Consider the following 24,352-nt stretch of genomic DNA (forward strand, 5'->3'; position numbering starts at 1 on the left):
CAGTATTGAGCAGTTACATGCATTCAAATTAGCAAAATTATTTTATATCCAAAATTTTTTGCAGAGCCAGTTTTTCACATTTGATTTAATTTCATACAACTGAATACGGCCAGGGATGGGTGAATTTGACCCGTTTCGTCAAAAATTCGCTGCTGGCGAAATGTCGCAGACACCCATTAAAGTATATGGGCGTCAAAAAAAATTTGTCGCCCAGCAAAATTATTTTGTCGCGCGTCTTTTTTTTTTTTGACGCACGTCTCCATACAAGTCTATGGGTGTCATTTTTTCGGCTAAACGAGGCGAAAAAATTCGCCCATCCCTAAATACGGCTTCACTAAAACCTTTGTTCAGAAAACACCCCAGATGTTCCTGGGAAATGAAAGACATACCAATGCTATCTTTTTTGTTGAAAGTTAAGTAAATGATTATGCAGGCTGAGAGGGGTTCCCAAATGATTTCACATGACTGTATATAATTAATCTTTATTGGAAGCAAAACCAGCTTATTGGGTTTATTTAATGTTTACATGATTTTCTGGTAGACTTAAGGTATGAAGATCCAAATTATGGAAAGATACCTTATATGGAGACCCCAGGTTCCCAAACATTCTGTTCAACAAGTCCCATGCCTGTACTACCACATTTATTTACATCTAAAAATGCAGTAGGACCAATGGTTTAGATATCTGATCTGATACTGAGCAGAACTTAATAAAAAGACAAAAAGATGCTGGAGACGCAGGTTCACTGCTTAATTGTAGGTCTTAGATTTAAGTTCCTGGGTACACTTTGAATTGTACAACTTTTGTTATTTACCATATTCCTGACTTCTAACCTGCCCTGAACACTGTTTGAATCTTGACTATAAGTCTGGTCAGTAATTTGGATACCTCACTTTTGAACTGCTGCTAGACTGTTTTCCAGCTTTCTCCTAAGTCCTAAATTTAAACGATTTGAGAGAGTGAGGACTTTAGAAGAATTCCAAGTTTACCATGAAAAAATGCCCATAGACTCCAATGTATTGTGCACTGAAAAAGCTGCCCCAAAAAAAGTTGTGTAGTTTGGAAAAAGTTGCTGGGAAAAAAACACCCATTGAATTGAAGGCATTTTCCAAATTTTTTCGGTTTCACAACAGGACAGATTCACCTCCCACTAACCACTAATAATTCTGTTTTTATTCACAACTATTACCAAGTGGAAACTTAGTGCATAGATGACTGCTCTAGATGCCTAATGTGAATGCTGATAGTGTTACCTGTAAAAGAACTTGGTTTATCATGTATTGCTCTCCTGGAGTTTCAAACTTGTTAATAAATGATTCATCTTCAGTAATCTGGAATGTAAAATTATATAAACAATTCATTCAGAAATACTTTTTTTGTTAATAAAATTAAAGGTATATGTAACTACAGCTTAAAGGAAAACTAACTTTTGATTAAAAAAGTATTATTGAAGTTGCTTGCTGTGTAGTAACCCTGCAGTTTAATAAAAAATATACAGATATGTTACAAAGACTGCACTAGCTGCTGTACTAAAAGAGCTATGAAAGTCATTAACAAAAATGTTAGTAAGTAATATACACATCTATACATATATATGTAGGGGAGATAAGGAGAAGACATCCCCACTATAACTATAAGGGGTTTTCTGAAAATTCCCAAGGCTACAAAAGGAAGGGGATACCAAGGTTCTGCCTCTTTGGACTCCACTCTATGTAGGAGGGTCCAGGACTCTAAGGTATTAAGAAATTCTGAGTGGAGATGCTAGTGAGTATCAGACAAGCTTTTAAAAATGTAAGTCAGAGAGATAACCTGTTCATTTAGCTGTTTCTAACACTCAGATTCATAGCTGGGGGGGTGTAGAATATGATCTGTTGTAAATGCAATACAAATGCTTTGTACGAAAAATTATATACACAAGATTTTTATAATCAGTCCTTGGACAAGTGAATCTTATGTGATCCAAATGTTTATTATAACAATTCAATTTTTCCATAGAATTACTAAAGACACATGTTATGGAACTAAGATTTTTTTTCTAGAAACTGTACCTGTATTAATGGAGGAAGCTGTTCTGACACAGTTTCTATCAAGGCACGTATAACAGCCAGTTCTTTAGCAGAATATTCATTTCCAGGAATAGACATTGGCAAAACACCTTTCAAAGCATCATATAGCGAAGACAACGAATGCATGAACTCTGATACACTGAAACACAAAATTAACAAAAATAGCAAAAAGGAGTGAAGCAAGGTAATCAATTTATTATAAGAAAATGTACCGATCCTCTTCCAACAAGCTTAACAGATTTGTGTGCTCAATTTACATATGCCTTATTAGAAGAATATTATTTTTACTTGAATGAATATCACATTAAAGTGTATTTAGAACAGAATGCAGAGAATCCAGCATGTGACTCTAGTATATCCTGATTCTTCCCACCAAGCAAAGCAGGTTATGACATAGAGGCACAATAATAAGATACAGCAATGGTAAATTTGAAAAAGCAATTATATGCACAATGATAAGGCTTCCTAACAATCATGATGTACTGTTAAGTCTAATTAAATGTCAGCTATTTTATTTTTATATAAGAACCAAGAGTTTGACAGCCAACAAAATCAATTTTAATAATTTCATTTTGGGTTACTCAGATCCATTGTTTTATTACATATCAACATGAATTAGGCCTTTGCTGCGGGTTCAGGCAGCTTGCCAATACCTACTTTACAGCAATAAAATGTACAAATTAGGGCATCTCATGTGGAAAATTCATTCAACAGCCTCAAAAGCCAAATGAATGGTAATTACTTTCAACACAATGCGGTAGCAATCAAATCAGATTGAATAATGCTTTTAAATATACATCTACATTCTGAAGAACCGAGATAATTATGAATTATGGAAATAACGGAGACAGTTCAATAGCTGTTCTTTCTGAGGCAAGAGGAACAACCCTGCAGAACTAAAGGGAATTTGTTATTTTAGTACTGATTATTTCTCCTCTCCTCTGCACCTCTGAATTACATTCCTGTGGGTGACTCAGGTGCACACAAAATAGAAATAAAATAATATGCATCCGCACCAAGAAATCTTTCAGCATTAATAAACGTGTAAAGGAAATTGTGTGTCGGAAAGGTTTATGCCATTTCAAAACCGATGGAGATGGTTTCAAGTTAAGTGATAGGGAACAAGACACAGAATTTGGCTTTGCACATGTGTTTACAGAAGCCAATTCTGGCTGTTTTCATTGGCTCTCTCAGAAATTGGTGATGGACATAAGCCCAAGTGAAATAAACTTTGATTTATTGGAGATAAATGAGTATAGTCAGAAACAGTTTCACACTCTTCTTAATGTAATATCAAGTATTTGGGTGCAAGTGTCCAACATAAAAGATTGCTCATTAATGAATCTTTACATCAACCTTGAGAGGAAAAAAAGAGATTGAATTTTAGTTTCATGCTTAAATGTTCTATATTCTTGGAACATTTTCAAATTTATTGGCCATGAATGCTTATTTGCAAAACAAATAAGAACTGCAGGTTTCTATCCATCTTCTTGACTTAAGACAACATTGTACATGCTGTCTCTGCTTGGTGGTCATATTATTAAATCTAGAAACCACTCAGCAATACATCATTTTAAGTGACAACAAGAGCCATTATTTCTCAGGACAACTAAATAGGTTTTGAAATTCTCAGGGGAATCTGAAGTAAGCCAATTGATACATCTTTTAACAGCATGCAAACATGCAATAAAACTTTTGTTAAATACTGTTTACATATAAATCCCAGCCCAGTTTCCACGTGAACACCCCAACTCAGCTTTTTAATGGTGTTCATTTAACAATATATATGATGACCTATAGCTGTTTGACAAATACACAGGTCAGGTGACATGTTTTTCTAAGAATATGCAACTAACTAGACAGGCATGTGCCAGTCTGGGAAAATACCACAAGAAGTACAGTACGTTGTAAATGTTTAGGACCATATGGGGTTTCCCTTGATGTGGATACAATGGTTAAGAAATTGTATGGACTATTATGAATATATTCAATTATTCATAAAACATTGTTAAAGGAATGTAAAGGAATCACTCCTGTGTGTGTTTGGAATGTGTCAATTTGGAGGATTGCATCTTCATTCTTTTGCTGTTGTGATTATTACTACAGTAAACTAATTAGAGAATTGTATTTAGTGGTAACCCAATGTTTCGGTCACTATATGTGAACTTTGTCAAGGGAAACAATAACAAACTGTGTATGTAGATGGATAGATATTGTAATGCCTGCTTCCCAGTCCCCTTATAATTTCACCATCCAGCTGTATCCATTACAGGTGGGCAATGTAAAGTATACACTTTTCGACATGAGCTGAACGAATAGGTCTTCTGCAGAACATACTTTTTGCCTATAGTTTTAATAAATATTAATACAGGTATGTGAACCGGTAACTGGAGCACAGTGTGAAGGGAGATTTATTTCCCCTAGGTTCATGTCTTACTCCCATATGTACAGCAGTTCTGAGTGGGTTAATTCCCCTAGAAAGTCTCACCTGGGGAATAATTAGCAGGCTAGATCTGTTAGCCGCTAGAGAGGGTTGGGGCTCAGAGAGGAAGATTGAGACACACACTGAGGAGAGCTGGGAGCTGAGTGTGGCCATTGGAAGCAGCTGTTTATTTTTCCCCAAAGGGAAAGGACTTTGTAAAGGTACTGTGACTGGGGAGTTTTACTGTTTGTGTTTGACCGGGAATCCCAGTAGGGGACCGGTAGTAGAGAGGGAAGCTACCCTGTGTATTAGTTAGAGCCCAAGTGGGGCAAGGATTTTGTTTTGTTTTATGCTGCTTTGCTCCCAAAGTCTTTATATGTGAACAATAAATGGACTTTGCCCTGTTCAAGACCTGTCTGTTCGTCTGATCCTGCTCACAAGGTATTAGAAATATGTAAGGTTTTTGATATTCCTGGCATTAAACAATAATATGAAGCTAGTTTTAGTTTAATAATTCCTGACACTTCCTGATCCAAACAAACTTCAAAGAATAAACTTATTGCCAGTCCGCTGAGAAGCCCCTGATAATGAGCAGCCCAAAGTCAGCTTTTTAAACTGTTTGTTCGAAAGCAGGCATTTTTTAACACAAAGGAAGGGGAGGTTAAGGTCAGTGAACATAACCCAACTTTCCGTTGGAAAATACGGATTTTTTTTTAAGTAAAACAATAAGTATAATGTGATTTTAACACAATTCCTTTTTTTTTATGAACATTTTTATCAATTGTTTTTAGGTGTGCAATTTCCCATAAGCTTTGGGAGTGATGCAAAGAACTAATAGGCTGGAAAAATGTTGATATTTTGCTCCAACCTATTGCTGCCTCAAAGCCCAGTGTGATGGCTGCAGCAAGAGAAGACAGAGAAGACAGAAACTTAGAAACAGGTATATAGTAATGGGATGACTGCAAAGGCAATAAAAACCAAAAGAATGGTGCACAGAATTTTAAAGTGATAACGGATATGGTTTCACTTTAAGAATGGTATTATGAATTTGCTGAAGTCAGAGCAAATACTACAGGTTTGATTTATTACACAGGCTGAACTCTTAACGTTCACCCATTGAGAAATACACTTCTAAATATCCCATAGGAATGAATAGAAAGTGGGTGATTTTTTATGTGGTGATTTCTAATTTCACAAATATATGTATATAAATATATATATATATATATATATATATATATATATATATATATATATATAAACATTATAGTAGGATGCTTCGTGGATCGGTTTTGATAATGCTGCTGATTGCCTTTCATTACAGACATAAAGTGAAGGGAGAAATTCATTAACTTTTTGAATAATTTGAATACCCAACTGATTGCTTCTTAGATATTATATAATTTTATAACAGTTTCATATGTGTGTATAGGGCGTTCTGTTTAAGTCTATGCTGTTGTATGGTTATATATTAAGTATGTGCCATTTGTTATGTCCACATATTAGGCTTATGACAAAACTTTTGTTTAATCATATACTTACACTTTGGGGCACATTTACTAAGGGTCGAATTTCGAAGTGAAAAAAACTTCGAAATTCGACCATCGAATTGCAGTAATACAATTTTGTAGTCGAAGTCAAAGTTTTTTTTGATCGAATATGGCCATATGCGATTGAAGTAAAATTGTTCGATCGATTAAATCCTTCGATTCGAACGATTTAATCGATCGATCGAACGATTTTCTAAAAAAAAAACTTTGACTTCTAAAAACTTAGCCAAATGTTGCTTATAGGTTCTAGGAGGTTCCCATGGGCTAACATAGCAATTCGGCAGGTTTAAGGTGGCGAAGTGTTGAAGTCGAAGTTTTTTGAAAGAGACAGTACTTCGATGTTCGAATGGTCGAATATTCAAAGTATTTCAATTTGAATCGAAGTCGAATTTGGCCTATTCGATGGTCGAAGTACCCAAAAATTACTTAGAAATTTGAAGTTTTTGAATTCGAAAATTCACTTCGAATTCACTTCGACCCTTAGTAAATGTGCCCCTTTATGTTACTGCTGAAGGGCACATCTACATCTAAAAGACATTTATGGAAGTGCCTTTATAACTTTGTGACATTTAGAGGCCTATTTGCTAATTTTCAAGGCTTTGGGAAATAAATATCTTATTTATAAATAATCTTTGTTCATTAATTGGCTGGTGTCACCTAACATATATGTGTGCCCTTGGTTTGTTGGTGGCAGTTTCTATTTAGGATTACCCAATGGCACATACAGGTATGGGATCTGTTATACGAAAACCCATTATCCAAAAGGCTCCGAATTATGAAAAGGCCCTCTCCCATAGACTCCATGTTGTCCAAAGAATCCAAATTTTTAAAAAGGATTTCCTTTTTCTCTGTAATAATAAAACAGTACCTTGTACTTGATCTCAAATAAGATATAATTAAACCTCATTGGAAGCAAAACCAGCTTATTGGGTTTATTTAATGTTTCCATGATGTTCTAGTAGACTTAAGGTACGAAGATCCAAATTACGGAAAGATCAGTACTAGGTTCGAGCATTCTGGACAACAGGTTCCATACCTTTACTAGTAAAAAAATATATATTTCTGAAAATAGTTTATTTAGATGAAGCAGGGTTTTACATATGAGTTGTTTTATGAGATATACTTTTATAGAGATCTACATTGTTCAAGGATATAGTTTCCGTTAATGAATTGGGAAAATAAATAAATTGTTGTCAGAGACGATTCCCATTGACTTCTTTTGAACCTCACCAGCTTTTATTTTTATTGGTGACTCTTTCCAAAGAATTTTCTCAAGTATATTTGTATTTTACTAGATGGTCAAATGGAGACAAGAACTAGACATAATATGATGGAAAAAGTAGAACTTACTATGTCTTGCTTGCAGATTTTTCTGTGTCCCTTAACAAAAGGAACTCATTAACTGAGTAACTCTGGTGCATCTGGGAAATCAGCCAGTTGGAATACTGTGATGGTTCCACATTTTCAGGGGGGAAAGACATTGTTAGATGGCTGAATTCAAGAGAGCCTGGAAAAGCAAAAATAAAGATAAATAAAAAACAGGGTTTGATTTATATTTATAGTGTTGAATACAGGTATATCTGCATTACTGTAGCTGTCATACTGCATTAATAATGAAAGAGTATGGTATAATCTTGAATATCATTGTATTTAATATGCCCAACACGCATGGAAAGGGGAAAAACAAACTACATACATGCCCAATAAGTCATTTAAGCCCCTCTTAAAGCATTAAAGGAATCTGCCATCACTCAGCAATGCATTCTACAACATTACTGCATTGCTGTATTGTCTTCCTGTACTTGTAAAGAGTAATCATGTCCTCTTGCATGCAAATATATATATATATATATATATATATATATAAATAAACCACCAACAATCATTTATTTTGTGCCTGTGTAAAAATAAAGTGTTATGAATCAAATACAGAGACCTTGTGATGAATTCCCAGCACCAAGGTTTGCTATCATTTTGTTGAAGGCTGCATAGAAAGAAGTACCAATTTTCAAAACAACATGGAACAACTGGACAGTTTGGGAATTTCATCTGAGCAAGAACTAAATGAAGTTCTATATTTGTTTAAAAACATTTGCTGCATGTTGTTTATTATTATTACTATGTAGTATGGGTTGTTTTTCTTGCAAATTAAAACATGTTTTTGTATTCAACAACTTATTATGAACTTTGGTACATGAGAAACTGCTATAGGGATCCATAGGGTTTAGTTCCCCTATGGGTGAAAATCCCACATGGTTGGAAATCGCCTAGTGTGGCCAGCTAAGTGTTGAACATAAATTGGATAAGGGAGAGGGAGAAAGTCCTTTGTCCCCATGCAGTGTGCCTAACAGATTCCGAATATGACCAGATGGTTTCATTGTTGAGCCATTTGTTCTTAAAGCTGAGCTGTAATATTTGACATGCAACAAAGTTTTTAACCTATTAGAGTCTATGGGTGTCATTTTCGCTTTAAGCCAAAAATTTCGCTCATAACTACTGAGCTGCCATGTGCTCAGTCTACTTCCTGGTTTCACTCCAGGGACTGTAGCAAAGATGTAAGGGCCTGAGGAATTGAGAGGCCCATAGAGGGCTTGGTGTACAGGGCCCCAAGCCAGAGGAGTTTAACCAGGAGGGTCTAGAGTTTGGAGGCAGTGGAGAGAATGTGGCAGGAGCTGCCTGTGGATGGGTTCTAGTAAAGAGGGTTTTTTTGCTTGCATTGTAAATAGTGCTGGGAGCTATGCTCTGAAGGTTAAAGGAATTGTTCAGTGTAAAAATAAAAAATGGGTAAATAGATCTGCTCATTCCAGCCTTTAAAGATTACATTTTGACTAACTTTCTAACATTCTTAATTTTGCACATACAAGTTTGCACATTCTTAATTTTGCACATACACGTTTTTACTTGTACACTGAACTGTTCCTTTAAAGCAAGCATTGTGTGCTCAGCTTAGATAGCTTGGGAGCCCAGCTTGAGGATGTGGAGATGTGGATGCCTGTACCAGCTCTGTGTGAACCCCAGTGAGTCTGCCTAAGGGAGATATTGAAAGGCTCCAGTGTGAGGACAGGTTTTGTCCTTGTGCCTGCTACATGGGAGCAACTGGCTCTGTTCATTAGGAGAGGTATTTAGGCAGGTAGCGCTACCAGGGGAAAGTTAGGAGCACTTGGGGAAATGGGAGAGTGACTCTCTTTATCCACAAAGAGTGGCGTGTCGGACTTTGCCTAGTAAAGACTGTGCCAGAGTTGGACTACCATACGGGATTCCCCAGGGCAGGGGTTATTGATATGTGATTGTGTTTTGCGCTGCACTTTTACAGTTAAAGTTCTGATTTACATTGGTGTGTATTATTTGTTTTCTAGTGGGGCCACCTGTAGGTGTATCTCTGGATCCAACTAGGTGGAGGCACTGCCATGGAGAGAAATTCCCAGTACCCTTAGGGGATTCGGGACCTGTGGATGGTAAGATATTAAAAATATACTGTATATTCTATAACACAAGGGGTAGTCAAGACAGGGTTACACTGCTAAGAGTTTTTAAACATCCTCAAAATACTGTGCTCATCCCAACTAGAAAAATGTACAGCCCTCTTTACATCTATTTTGTTCTGGTATTATTTTGTACTGTATGCTACATTTTCAAAGTGAATCATTCTGTTAATTGGGCAAATTTGTATATCAATTGTATTATTATACAGTAAAACAAAGACACATTAAGGCAATTTCACCTATATGCAATAAAGGTCACTAACTTTGCCCAGGTGCAGTAACCCACAGAAACCAAAAAGATGCTTTCTTTACAACCCTATGGGCGATTTTTATTGAGACACAACAAAAATTTCAAAGGCTGACAAGAAACTAGCAAGCATCATTTCAGTGGTCAGCAGAAAGGGAATTTCTGGGAAATTTTAAATTTGTTATTTTGGATAACAAACCAGCCCCCCCCCCAATTGAAATGACGATTATAAAGCTAGACTTTGCCTACCGCATGGATTGGCTTGAGGCCTTCCTAAACAGGGAGCACCAAGTTTAAGCCTTCTTTGCCACTTGGTCAAAATATATACAAACACTATCCCCTACACGTCAACAGGAAATTTCCTATGTCTTTCGTTTCACCACATGGTACATGTCCAAAGAGTTGGCCGGGAGAAATCCAATAACAACAAGAACCTAAGGGTATTGGAATCAATGAGGGATAGGTTCAGGTGGCCTTTTACCTAGTATGATTCTGAACATAAGTAGAGGTAACCCCGTGGGAAAGAGTAGAAGATATTTAGCGTTTAGGGCGTTTCATCTTATTATGTACATCAAGGGAGGTGAAAGTAGGCCGGGGGGAAACCCACGTGTGTAGGCCTACCCTTTATCTGTAACCCTATGCAGTGGCGTAACTAACGGGGGAGCAGGGGGTGCAATTGGGCCAGGGCCCGCACCCCGCAGGGCCCCCCGACAGTCACGCGCCCACTGGATTCGGCTGCAGCCGCACGGACGATGGTGGGGGTGGGGCCCGGCTGCACAGCCCGCACCAGGGCCCGCCCCCACCTAGTTCCGTCACTGACCCTATGTAAAACAATAACACTGTATGGCATGCAATTTCGCATGTTGATATGTTTTGTTTGGTGCAAATAAAGACATTTTAAAAAAAGGTGATTAGTAAATGCTACCTGCTGCTATAGATGATTAGACCAGAAGCAAACTTTAAGCCTTGTATTAAATAACCCTATGTCAGCTAGATGTTTCATTCCCTGCCTTTCATTCTAGTTTACTGCTATTAATAACTGGTGTAAAAGAGTAGGATTTTAAAAACTGCAAATCTTGTATGCAATCATTACAATTAACTAGGCTGACCAGTCTGCTATGTAAAGAGGCAGTATTTCAATAGCCCATAGATAATAACAGTTATTTCTACCAAAGAACTAAAATTTAAAAAAATCAGGAAAACTGCCAAAAAAGCCTTTATCGGTATTGATTTTTTTAAAATCCTTGTGGTAATGTGGCAATAAATACTCCCATATCATTTAAATACTAACATTAATTTAAAAGTGTCAAGCACTGTAAGTGGTCTGCAAGAGAAAATAATAGTAGCTTTTGCTAAGGCGATAGGTTATTTATTCCTTGAAAGCATGACAGAGTGGACGGCAGAGTAGATAGAAATGTTTAATTCCAGGCAGCATTCCATAATTCCATAATAGAAAGCTGATTCCAAAATTGATTTCTCAGTTAGTGTCTAGAAATGCTGACTGACAGATGCACGCCAGGCCAATAAAGCTGCAATGTATTTTGTTAAACAATTATTCATGTTGATGGATATTTATACATTGAGACTAAAAAAAATTGATCATTGCAGTGCTTGCTGTATAAATTGTGTTTGTGTTCTGAATACACTCAATGAACCTTTAAAGATATATTTATAAGAGCATAGTACTTTTGTAAGCATATAAAAAATAAAGTAAACATAACAATAAGAAGAAAGGCTAAGGAAAAGGCTTTAAAAATAATCTTCTGAAAGAACAGAAGGCAGTTATGAGCAAATGTATTTTTACTTATAATGTTCAATAAGAATTGTTTCAGAACAAAATGTGCCTTTTTGCACAATATGCTACTATACTCAGCATTTGGCAGAAATATTTCCTAAATAAATTTGCATGAATAATATAATACAAACACGAGGCAAGCAGGTTTACAGGAAATGATAGAAATGAAGAGAATCATAATTCTGAACAGATACAAATGGGAACAACATTATAGGCATTAACACTGGGGAAAAAGAGATACAGTAGTGAGAAACAGGAGTCCTGAGAATGTGAGTAAATACAGGAGGCATAATGGCAGGGCAAGGGATGAATTATAGAACAGGTGAACTGGAGACAACTGAGAGATTATAGAGAAATTAACTTTGAGTACAATAGAAATATGAAAATATAGACAGACTATAGATTATCAACCACACTACTCAAGCTGTAAACAAACTAATATTCAACAAAGTAAATTTTTGTGCAAGTTTCTGGAACTAGGGGTTCTTCTATAGGTCTTTGTTCATTGTTCTTATTGCCTATCATTGGTATTAGCTAAGATGTAAGAGTGCATTTTGCCTTAAATAACTCATACAGCTGATACACAGCTCCTATAAGTTACTGCATATGTTCCTCTGCCAAGATCAATTGATATCACTAACTATCAAACAAAATCATTGCTAATATAATATATCAAAGGAACCCACAGTCAAAGCACATAATTGATCATCCTGGAATTTGTAGCTAAAACAAGGTTTAACAACTCCAGAATTTATTGAAAAAAAACAAAACAGTGATTTATTTGGCCTTGCCAAGCTTCGAGAAAGGCTGTTGTATCAGCCGAAACGTCAGCGATTGTCCACAAATAAAAATCCATTTATTACCCTTAAGACCCCTCTCTCTCTCTCTCTCTCTCTCTCTCTCTCTCTCTCTCTCTCTCTCTCTCTCTCTCTCTCTCTCTCTCTCTCCTCTCTCTCTCTCTCTCTCTCTCTCTCTCTCTCTCTCTCTCTCTCTCTCTCTCTCTCTCTCTCTCTCTCTCTCTCTCTCTCTCTCTCTCTCTCTATATATATATATTCAGAAGAATCCGCAGGTCTTACTAATTCAAATTTAAGTTTTATTTTTAAAACACTTTGAGAAAGGCCGTGGGTCGGCCAAAACGTCAGACCGTGTTTTAAAAATAAAACTTACTTTTTAATTAGTAAGACCTGTGAGTGCGGATTCTTCTGGATATATTTCATTTATTTTGCTGTCTCTGCACCCAGGCACATTTACCGCAGTTATCGAGAGTGCCAGTATCAGAGTGAAATATATATATATATATATATATATATATATATATATATATATATATATATATATATATATATATATATATTATATGTCCTTTTCTTGACTAACTTTTTCTGCATTGGCCACATTTTGCCAGGTATTATAGCAATGTGTAAAATAAGCTCCACAAGCACAGATCTTTTGACCATGCTTTATGTGACCATTTAAAACGATAGATTTGTCCATTCACATTGCGGTGTTAATCAGCCAAACCATTAAAACCACATCCTCTCTCCCTGCACTTTAATCTAGTGTTCCAGAAGATCTTGCCATTGACCAATCTCTTTAATTTATAAAGCTTAACTTCTCTGTATTTTATCTAGTCACTTATGTACTATAGTGGTGATTAATGGCATGACTTGACAAAATTAAATAAAAATGTAGCTTTGTTTCTCAGCTACTGACCTTGACCAGTTAATACATGCATGCACTAGTCTTAAGATCTATGATATTTATCACTTGCTTCATTAAACACATTATTGATTTATAACATAGCATTCATTTTAGCTTTTTACAATTTTTCCTGCATTTGAAATCCCTAATAATATCTAGGCACATTACAGTGATTAATTTAGTAATATGTGCTGATTAGGACATGGTATTTATACAGAGGCCTTAAACAGCAGCAGCAATATTTCAACATAATAAAGATATACTACTTTGTTATGTCTAAAAGTATTGGCTTAGCAATTGACCTTGCTGCAAGTGGATATATTTTGTAGCAATTTGCATTTCACTTATTGCTCCAGAGAAGATGATGAGACCAAGCCACATTGGCAATTTATTAAACATCCAAAAAATATGGAGATGTTTCTAACCTCTTACAAGCATATTTTTAAATGTGCAAATTATTTTACACAAAAAAGATGATATAAAGGCGTACTTATAAACTCCCACTAACAATAATTGGTGAATTTATAACAAATGGCTAAAATAACGCAATTAGACTTGGAGTTGAAGTCAACGGTATAGCTTCAGGTCACAATGCACAAAAAGTAGTACAAAATGCTGTGTACAAAGGGTGACACTTCAAAATATGACATTCAGCTATATATTAGCATAAAATAATAACACAGGTTTATAAACACAATATTTTATAAGCTGTACTTGTGGCAATGTAAATTGTATTCTAAAGCTGTTTTTACTCATGTTTATGAATATGATCCCTTGTGACAATACGTAAAGATAAACACAGATATGTATTATTGTCGTTAGTCATAGGCAGAGAATAATAAAGATTTAGGGAGGGTTAGCCTCCCCCAAATAGATTATAACCATTAATTCTATTGGTGGCCTCCCCAAACAGAATATCACCTTCCTCCCCTATTGCTAGTATAGCGCACCCGTAGGTGTTGGCAGTAGTCTATATGAGTCTGCTTTTCTTAACCAGGTGACACCCCAGGGCCCCAGTAACCAGGCACACAAGATGGCAGTGCAACAGGCACAACCTGACTTTATTAAACAGCTGCAGCTGTAAGAGATGATTGGTTAGAAATAAAACAATAATATGACCATTAGTATTCTGCTAACACTGTAGTAAATATGACAATTTAACAAAGACAACCCCTGTAAGACCCTTCAAACCCCGGTGTGCACACCTAAGTCCTGAAACAGTTGTGTACCGATGGGGGGCCCCCTTACTGAGTTGAAAGAACTGGATGGGCTGCAAATAGCACAGCAGTCTAAATGAATGGCAAATTCCACATTGGGATGCTGCTGAACTGCGCAACTGGATTATCTCTCTGGATGTGACCACAATAAAAGAACTGGTGATGTGTCCCTTGGTAAGGGTATAGATGGTGCAATGCTGTCAGCTCTCCTTGCACAATATGTCTCACCCTCCAATGGACTAGCAGGATAATGTCTGTTTTATAACTCCCAAAGTTCCTTAAACTGGTAGCACAAAGGGTTAATAACTTACAGTTGACAAAGAACCTTGCTTCTCTCCACACTGTGGCTTTCTCCTTATCAAGATGGCTGACTGTTGTACTCCTGAATCACAATGGGTGCTGACAACAAAACTTCCTCCAGGGAACAGCAGCACACAGCTTCAAGCAGGCTGCACACTGCAGTGTTCTCCCCTTGCAGGTTAATAGCAGTGTCTCTCTCTGGCTGGTCACTCAGCAGGCTGGAACACAAACCCAGTCTCTAGATCTCTCAGCACATCTCTCCATGCTGGCTGGTCTCCCCTCCTCCTGTCCCAGGCTCCTTCCTCTTCCTGTTCCTGGCTGAGAGGGCAGGGCACAGACTGTCTCCTTTATCATTGGCTGGAGAAAATTCCTTCCTTCCTGCAGTCTGAAGCATTAACTAGTTCCTCTGTACTGTAGTGGAAGGCACGGGGGGACTACATTACCCAGCAGTCTTACAGGTACAAACATTATGGGGCCGATTCATCAATAGTCGAATATCGAGGGTAAATTAACCCTCGATATTCGACTGGGAACTAAAATCGTTCGACTTCGAATATCGAAGTCGAACGATTTTGCGCAAATCCTGCGATCGATCGATCGAAGGATTTTTCGTTCGATCGAACGATTAAATCCTTCGAATCGAACGATTCGAAGGATTTGAATCCAACGATCGAAGGAAAATCCTTCGATCAAAAAATCACAGGCAAGCCTATGGGGACCTTCCCCATAGGCTAACATTGACCTCGGTAGGTTTTATCTACCGAAGTAGGTGGTCGAAGTATTTTTTTAAAGAGACAGTACTTCGATTATCGAATGGTCGAATAGTCGAACGATTTTTACTTCGAATCGTTCGAATCGTTCGAATTCGAACGAATTTAACCAATTCGATGGTCGAAGTACCCAAAAAATACTTCGAAAATTCGAAGTTTTTTACATTCGAATTCTTCACTCGAATTTTGTAAATCTGCCCCTAAGTGTGCTACACTCACCCCCCTCTTTATAAATGTCACGTCCTCGTGACAGCATGATGGAACATATGTATCAATATGCAGAAGAGAATAAAGCATGGCAATATACATGTTAACATAAATATATACAGTTCAACAGTAACATCTCATTTACTGAACAATCTTTTCCACCATGGCATACCATTTTTGTATGTTTTATGGGCTGGGGTGTCACCATTGGGCATCAGCACACAGGGAACATGGGCGATGGTAGCTTTTCGAACAGTGGGCACCATCTGATTGTGACTTGTTCCCAGGATATCATATGTCAGTCTCTGTGGAGGTCTAACTGTTCGTTGTGGCCTGCAGGGCCTTTCAAGAGTCTCAGTACAATCCCTGGTCTCAGGAGTTGGTACAGGAGAAATTTCCTCCATGTTAGCTGTGACCACTGTCTCCAGCTGCTCCTGCTGTGATGTCTCATCTGATCTTGGTTCGGGTGTAATTGCAGCATTGGGAATAAACTCATTAGCATCCACACTTAGATTGCTTGAAACCTCTTAACCAAAACTGGGGCTACATTCTTTATTCTGATCTGTGAAGAAATAATCCAGACCCCAGTCATCATCACTCTCATTGTCCTCTGAAACTTCTGTTTCTTTGACGTCTGCTGGTGGCATCTCAGCTGGAAGGCCTTGCTGTCTCCTAGAACACCTAGGCCGATTGGTAGTGGGTTTTGCATCTGGAAGCTTCAACACCCTAACTTTTTCACCTATTGGCATAAGGTGGTTGCGGTGCCAAGTCTTGATGGGCCCGGTTCTCCCCTCAGGCCGTATCTGATATACTGGGATGTTAGGTAGCTGCGTACAAACAATGTAAGGCTGGGATCCCCAGCGGTTGGCCAACTTATGCTTCCCAGGAATACCCAAATTCCGTAACAGCACCCGGTCACCAGGCTGCAGATCATGGAACTTCATACTTCGGTCATATTGCTTTTTTTATTCTGGTCTTGTCTATTTCCCGCAGCAGCCTGTGCCTGTTCATATGCTTTTTGTAAGTTGTGCTTGAGCCGCTCAATGTACCCTTGGTGTGATGTTACTAGAGTGTCATCCGCTGTTACCCCAAAAACAACATCAACTGGCAATCGGGCTTCCCTTCCAAACATTAAGAAATATGGGGAAAATCCTGTGGTGTCATTTCTGGTACTATTATAGGCGTGGACAACAGCTGCTATATACCTGCTCCATTGTGCCTTTTTTTCTTCAGCCAAAGTCCCCAGCATGTTAAGCAGGGTTCTGTTGAACCGTTCTGGCTGAGGGTCACCTTGTGGGTGATATGGGGTGGTCCTGGACTTCTGCACTCCAAGAAGGGTTAACAGTTCTTTTATGAGCCGGCTTTCAAAATCTCTGCCCTGGTCAGAGTGTATCCGCTTAGGCAACCCATAATGGATGAAAAACTTCTCCACTAGGAATTTGGCCACAGTAATTGCCCTTTGGTCTTTTGTGGGGTAAGCCTGAGCATATCTGGTGAAATGATCAGTGACCACCAGAACATTCTTCACTCCCCCCTCATCCGGTTCTATAGATAAAAAGTCTATGCAGACTCCATTGGTCCCTGGCTTTCAAGGTGTCCCATTGGCGCAGCTCTAGTGGGCAGGGATTTACGCTGGAGACATCGGAAACAAGTACTGCAATAGCCCTCCACGTCTTGCTTGAACCCGGGCCAGTAAAATCGATCTCTTACTAACCCTAGAGTCTTCTCTATACCAAGATGTCCATGGTTGTCATGCAGCTGACCATATACAGAGTCCTTGTGTTTATGGGGTAGTAGCAGTTGCCATTTCTCACATCCTGCAAAGTTAGGAGCTCTTCTATATACCAGACCATTCCGCAGGCTAAGCCTTTCCCATTCCCGGGCCAGAGTCCTAGCATTTGGGTGTTCATCTGTTTTTAACAACTCTGGCTTCTTTTGTCGCAGTGCCTCCAGAGCCAGACAACAAAGTGGATCCTCCTTCTGATCCCTCCGCAGGTCATCTAAACTGAGGGAAGGCAGGGCAGTAGTGTCCACTGTCACAACACTGCAGTACAACTTTGGGATCCCAGCTGCCGATATCCCCAAAGCTTCAGCCACACTGGATCCTGCCTGACGGCAGTGTACACCCTGGCATTGAGCTCTTACACCCGGGGCTGGTATTTCAACCCATTCATCTTCTGGGTGCAAACTGTCATGTGGTCTTCGGGACAACCCATCTGCATCCCCATTGCTACGGCCAGGCCGATATCGTAGACTGAAGTTGTAATTTGCAAGTGCAGCCAGCCACCGGTGTCCTGTGGCATCCAACTTGGCGGAGGTGTTGATATAAGTGAGCGGGTTGTTGTCTGTATGCACGTCAAATTCAGCCCCATACAGGTAATCGTGGAGTTTATCAACGACAGCCCACTTCAGTGCAAGGAACTCCAACTTGTGGGCTGGGTAATTTCTCTCTGTAGGTGACAAGCTTCTGCTGATATAGGCAATTGGTCGCAACTCTCCTTCATGCTGCTGATAAAGGACACCTCCGAGTCCTTCTCGGCTGGCATCAACATGAAGGACATAAGGCTGGGTTGGGTCGGCGTATGCCAGGACTGGAGCATTGGTCAGGCAGTCCTTCAGTTGCTGAAATGCCTTTTCGCAGTCCTCATTCCACCTGTCCTCAACTGGTTCTTTTGCTTTTCTTTGACCTTTGGACTTGTTAGAATAGTTCTCTATGTCCTCCTCTTCTTCTGTATCACTTTGAAGAAGCTGATTCAGTGGCCATGCAACTTTAGCAAATCCTCTCACAAATCTGCGGTAAAACCCACAGAATCCCAGGAATGATCTGAGTTCAGTAATGGTGCGGGGTTGGGGCCAAGAAGTGACTGCTTCAATCTTGCTGGGGTCAGTGGATACTCCCTCAGCTGATACCACATGGCCTAGATAGGTGACAGAGGGTAAACAAAACTGGCATTTTTCTGATGACAGCTTCAACCCTTCTTTCTTTAGCCTATCCAGCACCTTAAGTAGTCTCTCTTCATGTTCCTCAAGTGTCTTCCCAAAGACAATAATGTCATCGAGGTACACCACTACCTCTATGAGATGCATGTCTCCTACTGTGTTTTCCATCAGCCTTTGGAAGGTGGCAGGGGCTCCGCTAAGTCCTGGAGGCATTCTTGTCCATTCTAGGAACCCCAAAGGGCAGATAAATGCTGTCTTCTCACGATCATCTGGATGCATTGGGATCTGGTGGTATCCACTTTTTAAGTCCAGAACGCTGAACCACTTCCATCTAAGCAGTGCAGGACATCTTCCACCCTGGGAGTGGTATATTGATCAGGGATGGTGCGCTGATTTAGAGTTCTATAGTCCACACACATCCTAATGGACCCATTCTTTTTACGCACCACCACAATTGGCGATGCATAGGGGCTTCGGGACTCTCTGAGAATTCCTGTGGTCTTCAACTCTTCCAGAAGCTTTCGTAGGTCCTCTATATCCCCAGGAGCTAGTCTGCGGGACCTTTCTCGGAATGGTTTATCCTCCCGGAGCCGTATTCTGTGCTGAGTGCTGGTTGCACAACCCACATCGAAGTCATCTTTGGAGAACATCTCTTTCCTTTGCTCCAAAAGTCCCGTCATCCGTGACTTCCATTCCTTTGTGATGGGAGAGTTTTCCAATGAGGCCCATTTGTCTGTGGTTCTTTCCTCAGTTTTAAGATGGGATGCCAGTACTGGGGAGGCAGCATAAACTTTTCCCACCAGAGTGCGGGGCTGAATTACTGCTGGCTGACTTGTGGCATTTCTCAACCCCACTTTCACCATGCCTCCATTCTTTTTCAGTTGTTCTACTGGGATGGCTTCTGGAAGCAGATCTACCCCCCATGGCAGTTTCAATTCAAGGTCACTTTCAAGCATTACATGGGATCCAGGGTTCTCACAGTTCATCTTCACCTTGGCTCGCATACAAGTGATCTTCCCTGGAGCAACTACTATCTTTTGTCTGTTCAAATACCATACATTTCCGATCCCATCAGCTGGAACATTTGCCTCCTGCACCAGTGACTTTAGGGTTGGCTGTAGCAGTGGGTGAACTGGGACAATGGATGCCTCCTTTGTTGTCACCAGGTGGTCAAGGAGTCTCCGTACAACAGCTGTGTTGGTTCCCACTACCAAGGCATTCTTCCCAGCCCCAGGGGGTCGGTTGCACACCACCGCCAGTGTCTCCATCGGTTCTGCCATCCCTGCTACTTTCTGGGAGAATTCCACTTTGACTGAAAGGAAACCCTGATAAGGCAACTTCTTATCACTTAGGCCCCAAATCTCTAACTGTTTGTCCAGGGTTTCCAGGGGTATGTGCTTTAAGTATTTCCTGTAGAAATCTTCATACAGGAGGGTCACTTGAGCAACAGTATCTAGAAGGGCTTCAGCATAGATGCCTTCAATCTGTACAGGGACAATAGGTGATGGACCCACCAAGCCCTTTGGTAACTTGGGTTCAGGCCCTCTCTTTAGCCTGTCCATATGACTTTGCTTGTGTCTGACAGGCAGGGGTTGACTTTTCGCAATCTGCACAGACTTGGGCACTTTACTGCTTTTCTGGATCCGGTGTGAGCAACTCTTGAGTGGGCTCTTCATTGAGGGCCCCTGAAGCTTCCCTGCTGCTTTTGGTGGTGGCTTGCTTGCTCTTCCTTTTGAGGTGCACTCTCTCTGGAAGTGACCTTCCCCTCCACAACAGTAACAAATAGCTGGACCAGTCAACCTCCTGTCTTGGGAAACATTGGGCTGTTCAGCTGGTCCCACTGGGACTTCTGTATTTAGCTCTTTTTGTACTTGAGGCATGCCCGATTGTGAGACCACCTTTGTCATTAGCTCAGCCAGCTTGTTGACTGTCTGTTCTAACTGGGCGATCCTTTGGTTGGTGTCCACAGCATTTACCAACCCAACTCCAGCGATAAGCTTGGTCACCGGGTCTGCCACAGCTCCCTTAGCTGCTAGCGTGGCTTCTTCTTCCCGAACCCACTTGATCAGATCAATGTAGCGGGTGGTTCCCCCAGCTCCTCGGGTTCTCAATTTGATCACAATAGGGTCTAGTGGCTGAGCCCCTTGGAGGATTTGCTTCACTCTCACTTGATCCACTTCTTTAGAGTCTATGCCTTTCTTTAGTAAGATTTGGTGAATAATCTTATCAAGGCGTCGGATGTAATTAGATAATTTTTCTCCCTCCCACTGGTAAGTGTGCTTCAACTGGTAGTGGAGATCCTCTACATCCTCAACTCTGCCAAACACTGTTTGAAGGGCAGCAAGGTAATCATATGCCGTGCAATCTTGCTGACTCAGCTTTAAATTCCTCACTGCTTCAGATGCAGCACCTCTTAGACACTCTGCTATTCGCTGCTTCTTTTGTGCCTCTGGTATGTCCCACTCATCAAGGGCCTGCAATGCCTGATCCATCCAGACTTCATATTCCTCTTCACCCATGGGCAATGGTTGTACCCCTGAGAAGATCTTCAGTTTTCGGTAGCCTGCACCAATATGGGCACCATTACCCTGATTACACTTAGCCATGAATTCTCCCATAGCTGTAAAGAACTCGGGCCCAATCATAGCCACAGGTGATGGGGCAGGTGGCACTTCCGGTGCAGCAGGACTTTCCACAGCTCGGTACTCAGTGTGGGCAAGTTCAGGTCGCACGATCTGAGCTTTGTTACCTTCATCACCCACCTCAACTGTGTCAGTTACATCAAGAGAAGTGACTTGGCAATCCCACTGCAGTAACACCTGGAGATGCCCCATGTGCGCCTCTCTTTGCAGCTTTACAATGCAGCATCTGTTTTGTGGTGCTAGACGGTCTAACAGTCTGTAGATCTGCTCTGATGAGAACTTTGGGACAGGCAATAGTAAAGCAGTACAATGGGCAGGATCTACACCCGCTGCCTGGCACCAGTTAGTAACATCACTTGGCTCCATCTTGCTGGTTAGAGGGAGACTGGGCGTAGAAAGCTAGTAATCCCGGACGAGCCCCCAAGTATAGCGCACCCGTAGGTGTTGGCAGTAGTCTATATGAGTCTGCTTTTCTTAACCAGGTGACACCCCAGGGCCCCAGTAACCAGGCACACAAGATGGCAGTGCAACAGGCACAACCTGACTTTATTAAACAGCTGCAGCTGTAAGAGATGATTGGTTAGAAATAAAACAATAATATGACCATTAGTATTCTGCTAACACTGTAGTAAATATGACAATTTAACAAAGACAACCCCTGTAAGACCCTTCAAACCCCGGTGTGCACACCTAAGTCCTGAAACAGTTGTGTACCGATGGGGGGCCCCCTTACTGAGTTGAAAGAACTGGATGGGCTGCAAATAGCACAGCAGTCTAAATGAATGGCAAATTCCACATTGGGATGCTGCTGAACTGCGCAACTGGATTATCTCTCTGGATGTGACCACAATAAAATAACTGGTGATGTGTCCCTTGGTAAGGGTATAGATGGTGCAATGCTGTCAGCTCTCCTTGCACAATATGTCTCACCCTCCAATGGACTAGCAGGATAATGTCTGTTTTATAACTCCCAAAGTTCCTTAAACTGGTAGCACAAAGGGTTAATAACTTACAGTTGACAAAGAACCTTGCTTCTCTCCACACTGTGGCTTTCTCCTTATCAAGATGGCTGACTGTTGTACTCCTGGATCACAATGGGTGCTGACAACAAAACTTCCTCCAGGGAACAGCAGCACACAGCTTCAAGCAGGCTGCACACTGCAGTGTTCTACCCTTGCAGGTTAATAGCAGTGTCTCTCTCTGGCTGGTCACTCAGCAGGCTGGAACACAAACCCAGTCTCTAGATCTCTCAGCACATCTCTCCATGCTGGCTGGTCTCCCCTCCTCCTGTCCCAGGCTCCTTCCTCTTCCTGTTCCTGGCTGAGAGGGCAGGGCACAGACTGTCTCCTTTATCATTGGCTGGAGAAAATTCCTTCCTTCCTGCAGTCTGAAGCATTAACTAGTTCCTCTGTACTGTAGTGGAAGGCACGGGGGGACTACATTACCCAGCAGTCTTACAGGTACAAACATTAAGTGTGCTACACTAGTAAATTGCGGTTGTGCTCCTTAAAAATGAAAAAATCTCGAGGTGCAGCAGAGCCCTATATGCAAGTGTTTATTGCTTGATCAACAAGGAGTAATATTTAAGTTAGGAGTAGGATATTACGATTTTATGCTGCTTAGTGCTCTAGCACTTGCATCCAGGGACCCCTTTAATCTTTAAATATTTGTATAGATTATGATGAAGCAGCACCTCCATGAACCACTTATGCCTATATCAATGTAGGGCATGGGTTATGCTTTGGGTCTGATTAAAAGAAATCCAGTCAATGTAATTTAAAAAGGGAAAACACATTTCCCTCATCTTGCATCACTGATTAATTAGAAATAGAAAGATGTATTTTCTATTTGCTATTTGGTATTTGGTCCGTTTTATATATATATATATATATATACTTGTTTAGTAATACATGCTATTCTATATTATTATTGACCATGACTTAATAATAAGAAATAGGGGGCCCTAAATTATTGGTAATTTCAATACATATTGATATAACAGCTCACCTTTTTGTAGGGGCCCTACAATTAATTTGCTTTGGATGCCCATAACATCTGTTTATTCCACTGGTTGTGTGGACTTGTTTTGTAACTGTTTCCATGAGCAAATATACATACCCTGTTGCTCCCGACTGGCAGAAATGACTTCTTGCACAAGAGTATGAACATAAGTCACATCTTCAAGAGTCCAAAACAGACTTCCATACACACTGCTTACTCCTTCCTCCACAGCACCAGCAAATTCTTCATTCTCGTTGTCTTTTTGAAAGGCAGACAAGGCTGCATCAATAGCCTAAATGAAAAGAGAGCATGATAGTTCTAATATACAGACCGGAAAATTACTGAATCTGAATGTTTATTTAAATATTCAGTGAAGACATTAAATAAAGAGAACAACATACATTTAAATGTAGCATGCACTTTGATAAGGATAATTTAATTTGAAAAAGTCACAGCAACAAAAGAAAGACTTTTCCAATACCTCTTACCGTAACAATAAAAGTAAATCCCCAACAAATATGGTACCTGATTTTGCTCTTGTCTGCATTATAGATGAAAATCATATCTATGTGCCATATTTATGGGCAATTGCTGTTGATTATTTAGATTCGTAATCAGCCACAGCTCTTTGGGTCTCTGTTACTAACAGGACAAAGTGCAAAAAACTTTGCAATTCACTTTTTACCATAATTCATAAGATTTCACATCTGAGAATGTAGGCACACCATTTCTCTTTTGCTAGTAAATTGTATGTAATATGGTTTTGTTACAGTGGTGAATATTAAGATACCCTGTAACAAAATCTGTGTTACACTGGAGAACCAGAGTGTGTTTTTTTTTTTTTTTGAAAGAATATTTTCTTTTGTAAGAATAGGAGAACCATAGTGTATGTTTACTTTAAAGTCAAAAAGAGAGCACAGTCAATGGTAATTATAATGGGTTATAACAACATAGAGGACTCATTTGCACCATTTGAACCCTAACCACGTTCACAGTACTGCATGCATAGAC

The 24,352-nt window shown here is 40.0% G+C and overlaps 1 protein-coding gene across 1 annotated transcript in view; it reads right to left on the minus strand.

Annotated features, from left to right (window-relative positions):
* The window catches only part of LOC108708347 (dynein beta chain, flagellar outer arm), a 242,968-nt gene that overhangs the window by 31,493 nt on the left and 187,123 nt on the right, over positions 1 to 24,352 (minus strand). Inside the window, exons 90-93 of the mRNA XM_018246944.2 lie at positions 23,459 to 23,633; positions 7,390 to 7,546; positions 2,050 to 2,206; positions 1,255 to 1,332 (exon numbers count right to left, since the gene is read on the minus strand). Coding sequence (XP_018102433.1) covers positions 1,255 to 1,332; positions 2,050 to 2,206; positions 7,390 to 7,546; positions 23,459 to 23,633 — 567 coding nt within the window. The remainder of the gene's footprint in view (positions 1 to 1,254; positions 1,333 to 2,049; positions 2,207 to 7,389; positions 7,547 to 23,458; positions 23,634 to 24,352) is intronic.

This window comes from Xenopus laevis, chromosome 2L, assembly GCF_017654675.1.
Source record: "Xenopus laevis strain J_2021 chromosome 2L, Xenopus_laevis_v10.1, whole genome shotgun sequence".
Taxonomy (NCBI): Eukaryota; Metazoa; Chordata; class Amphibia; order Anura; family Pipidae; genus Xenopus; species Xenopus laevis.